Here is a 4,859-nt window from a genome sequence, read left to right as displayed (position 1 = left end):
CCGCCCTCTATCACCCACAGAGCAGGGCCGATCAGGGGGTTGGGACGCCACACCCTGTCACACACAGAGCCACAGGGCGATCAGGGGATTTGGGCGCTGCCCCCTGTCACGCTGATCCGGTGCCAGGAGGCCTCGCGGCTCCGCTGATCCCGGTGCTGGGAGGCATATTACCCTTTTACTATATAGGATAGAGGCCTGGGGGCCGGCTGGTTTGCCCTGAAGGGTGTCCAGGATCAGGGTGGGGGTCCCCACTGGGGTGCCTGGCCAGTCTGGCTGAGGGGATGATGGCTGTTTGCAGCTGGTCACACACCCTTCAGGGTGGGGGTCCCCACTGGGGTGCCTGGCCAGTCTGGGTGAGGGGCTGAGGGCTGCTTTCAGGCTGGCGGTTATTGATTGAAGCTCCCAACCGCTCCTTTTTTTTATTTTATTCTGGGCCAGCTTTTGCTCTGGCTCTAGCTCTGAGAGCAGGTATCTGGTTTGTTTCGGTTCTATAATCGAAACAATGTATAACTTCAGCTCTGAGATCCCGGCCTATATTTGTTAGAATGTTTCAAACTGCCAGCTCAGAGGCCGGCTAGGCAGGCGGGGAACGTTGCAGTCTGCAGTCACTGGAGCAAGCAAGCCTCATGTTCGCTTCCAGCTGCCTGGCTGCCGGCCGCCATCTTGGCTGACAGTTAATTTGCATAAGGATATGCTGATTAGCCAATGGGTAGGGTAGCGGTCGTACGCTAATTACCATGTTTCTCTTTTATTAGTATATACATATATATGTATATATATATGTATATATATATATGTGTATATATATATATATATACATATATATATATATATATATATATGTATATGGCCCATTGCACATATTCACGCACTGATGAGGTCCCTCAGCCTGGCCTGTGCCCTCTCACAATCTGGGACCCCTCAGTAAATGTCAGACTGCCAGTTTCAACCCGCTCCCCGCAGTCTGACATCCCCGGAGGGATGTAATAGTGAGTGAAGTGGCAGGCAGCCTTGGCAGGCACTACACCGCTCCTGGTCATCCCGGCCCCACTGTGCCTGCTGCCACCTCATAGCCACCGCTTGGTAGCACAATCACAGAGGCGGGAGAGGCTCACACCACTGCAGCTGTGCTTGCCAGCCATGACCCTGACTTCTGGTGCCCGTCAGTCAGCTGAGCAGCACTCCCGCTGTGGGAGTGCACTGACCACCAGGGAGCAGCTCCTGTGTTGAGAGTTTCCCCCTGGTGGTCAGTGGGCATCATTCAGTCATTGGGTCACTTAGGCTTTTATATATATAGATATATATGTATTATATGCAAAAATATAGTACTTAAATCATTAACTTTACCCTTGAAGTATTTTGAATGACAAAGAAATTGTAGGCAGATGGAGGACTAAGAAACTAAAAGGTTTCACAAATGTGAGGGCACTAGTGTAGGGTGCTAGGCCCACTCACACTTAACATTTTTATTGGATACTAGGGTCCCGGTACACAAATTCATGCACCTTAAAAGGAATTGTGGGCCATGAGGCTGCAGTGGGCACAGGGGTGGGTCTCGGCCCATCCTCTGTGCCCCTGCCCAGCCCTTACCACTGTGGCCCCCGGCCCTCTGTCTGCCAGCAGACCTGCTCCCACCGCTGCCGCTCCCATGCGCTGATGGTGCCAGCCCTGCTTGCACCGGCTGATGCGGGACAATTGGGGTTAGTCCCAGCAGTGTGTGCGAGCAGGGCCAGCGCCATCAGCGGGTGCGAGTGGTAGCTGCTGCCCTGATCGCCATCAGGAGCAGGAGGAGGTGGAGAAGCCCTCAGGGGTGCTGGGGGCTGGCAGCCGCTGCTCGCACCTGCTGATGGTGCCGAGCAGTGGGACTGGTGCCGGGTGCTGGCAGCGGGTTTGAGCGGCAGCTCTGGCACCAGCTGTGGGTAAAAGCGGGGCTGGCACCTTCAGTGGGTCCAAGTGGCAGCTCCGGTGCCAGCAGTGGTGGAAAGCGGGGCAGGCGTCAGCAGCAGGTGCGAGTGCTGGGCGGGACTGCAGTGCGTGGGAGCAAAGAATTTTCAGTAACCACCAGAGGCTTGCCCTGATGACAGCAACTGGAGCCCCGCCTTGGTCTGGCGCCCCCACTCACCTGCTCCACAATCCACTGTGGCCAATGCCCACCATGTTCTGTGCTCTGCCATCTGCTGCCAATGCCCGCCATGTTTTGTACACACCCCCTGGTGGTCAGCGTATGTCATAGCAATCAGTTGTTCGGTTGTTTGGTTTTTCAGCTCTTTGGTCTATTTGCATAGTAGGGTTTTATATAGAGAGATTACGACACTCAGTACTATTGCTTAGAGTTGAGCTATCCAAATGACAACCATTAGCTGCATGTGACTATTTAAATTTATATTTAAGTTAAGTAAAATTAAAAATCAATTATCATTCTCACTGTCCAAATCTCAAGTGCTTAATAGTCTCATGTAGCAAATAGCTACTGTATCAGGAAGCACTGATATCAAATATTCCCATCATTGCAGAAGCTTATTGAACAGAGCTGCTCTAGAGTAATGCTTTAAATCACTATTATTCTTCCTTTGCCTGCACATTTAGGCAAGCCTGATGTCCCAGGCAATAAACTGAATTTTTTTTAAAAAGCTAGTTATTTTCTCTAAACTGATATGAACTACTTTATTTCTATAATAGTAATTGATTACCCATTTTATGCAAGTACTCATTACATGCAAATACATACCAGTACATGTAAAATGTCATTAAAGTTTTAAATACATTTATATTATTTGTTTACTTGTAACTGATGGCAGCTCAAACAGGACCTATGATGAAGATACAAGAAAAAAAACATTAAGCTATAAATTCAAAAGGACTGAGATCTTGACTGTTTATGTTCATGATTGTATCCATATTTATTGCTAAGTCTCCTAGATTTAGTAAATAACAAAAATAATATTTTTGAATTAATAAATGGAACAAACATGTGTTTTCTCCCCTGAGTTGTTAATTTGTAAACCATAACCCTTCGGCCTGGTTTATCCTTTTTGTGACAATCAGAGACCCACAGTGCTTGGCTGTCAGTATAGCTAATGGAACAGGGATTAGAGTGGGTGGGTGGGGGGCAGGCTTTCCTTTCTGTTTTTCTCCTTTTCTTCACCTAAAAATCCTGTTTTGTCCCTTTCTTTCCAACCAGCTACCAGCTTAGGAATACAGATTCTTGTGCATCCTCCTAATACCAAAGGCCTTTTGGTGGAGTGTAATACAGGAGGTTGGTTCCCACAGCCTCAAATGGAATGGAGAGACAGCAGAGGAGAGATCATTCCGCCTACATCCATATCCCATTCACAGGACACAGAGAAATTGTTCCACATGAAGATGACTCTTCTCCTTAAACAGAGCTCCCATAGGAATGTCACTTGCTGCCTTCGAAACCCCGTAACTGGTCAAGAGGAAAGGACAAGCATTGTCCTATCAGGTGAGATCAGTGTGCTTGTTCTTCAAATGATGACCATTGTCATAAAATTTACAAACTAAAGAGAAAAGTCAATATACTTTCTTCACTTGGTTTCTAGGACATTACATTCTCTTGGCTTTATTCATGATTTCGCTCATTTTCTTATTTCTTTCTGCTACTTTATCTTTTATCTCTATCCTTTATAAGAGTTCCCCAAGGCTTAGTCTTTGAGCGTTTTCTCTTGTGTCTTAATTACATCTCATGGCTTTCCATACCATCAATATTACAATGGCTCCCCAAATGGTATCTCCTACCCAGATCTCTCTCCCTAAATTTAGTCTGATTTCTAAACTCAGCATCTCAATGTGGAAGTCTAATAAATATCCCAAATCCCACACATCAAACACTGAACTCCCAATCACCTCCTGACTTGTGTAGTCTATTGCCTTCCCAATCCACACTTCATATTCTTAGTTTCAAAGAACAAAATCCTTGAAGTCATTATTGACCCCCATCATTCTCTCATATTCTATATCACATTTGTCAAAAGATAATACTAGGTCTACTTTTAAAATAAATCCAGAGTCTCACCACTTTATTTCCTCCGTGCAAGTCTGAGAGACTATCACCCATTGTCTGAATATTGGCAATAACATCTGAAAAGATCTCCCTATTTCTAGCCTTGTCCACTATGATGTATTCTCAACATATAGGTAGGAGAATCCACTTAAAACATAAGATACACAACATTACCTTTTATTCAAAACCCTGCAATGGCTCCCCATTTTATTCAGAGTAAAATGCCCCATAATGTCCTTCATTATCTGTGCCCATTACCCATCTGATCTCATCCCCTAATATTCTTCTTTATCTGCTCTAGGCTATGCCCCCAAACATGTCAGACTTGCTCCTGTGTGGGGGTCTTTGCTCTAGTTCCGTGGTCGGCAAACTGCGGCTCGTGAGCCACACGCGGCTCTTTGGCCCCTTGAGTGTGGCTCTTCCACAAAATACCACGTGCGGACGCGCACGTACAGTGTGATTGAAACTTCGTGGCCCATGCGCAGAAGTCGGGTTTTCGGCCTGGGCGAGTCTATTTTGAAGAAGTACTGTTGATATTTGGCTCTGTTGACTAATGAGTTTACCAAACCACTGCTCTAGTTGCTCCCTCTCCCCAGAACACTGTAATTCCACTAAATGTCCTTATCTCCCTTCAAGGTTATGCTCCCCCTCTTACCCTTTTTCATAAGTACTAACTTTTATTTTTTTTTCCTTTTTGCACATTTATGTTATCTATTTTTATTTTTTTTAATTCTTTATTGTTTGAAAAGTATTACATAATGTCCCTCTTTCCTTCCCCATTGACCTCCCCTAGGCCCACTCCTGGCCCTCCCCCCCCCAGGTCTTCCCCCCCCCTATT

General features: G+C 46.3%; 1 protein-coding gene across 4 annotated transcripts in view; it reads left to right on the top strand.

Moving 5' to 3' along the window:
• The window catches only part of LOC102437990 (putative selection and upkeep of intraepithelial T-cells protein 1 homolog), a 26,834-nt gene that overhangs the window by 5,231 nt on the left and 16,744 nt on the right, over nucleotides 1-4,859 (top strand). For all 4 annotated transcript variants that reach the window (XM_023748516.1, XM_023748515.1, XM_014449869.2 and 1 more), the window contains exon 4: nucleotides 3,182-3,463. In XM_023748516.1, the coding sequence (XP_023604284.1) occupies nucleotides 3,182-3,463 (282 nt within the window). The remainder of the gene's footprint in view (nucleotides 1-3,181; nucleotides 3,464-4,859) is intronic.

Source organism: Myotis lucifugus, unplaced genomic scaffold, assembly GCF_000147115.1.
Source record: "Myotis lucifugus unplaced genomic scaffold, Myoluc2.0 scaffold_1489, whole genome shotgun sequence".
Classification (NCBI taxonomy): domain Eukaryota; kingdom Metazoa; phylum Chordata; class Mammalia; order Chiroptera; family Vespertilionidae; genus Myotis; species Myotis lucifugus.
Note: the sequence above shows the minus strand (reverse complement) of the source record. Positions and strands in the feature narration are given on the sequence as shown.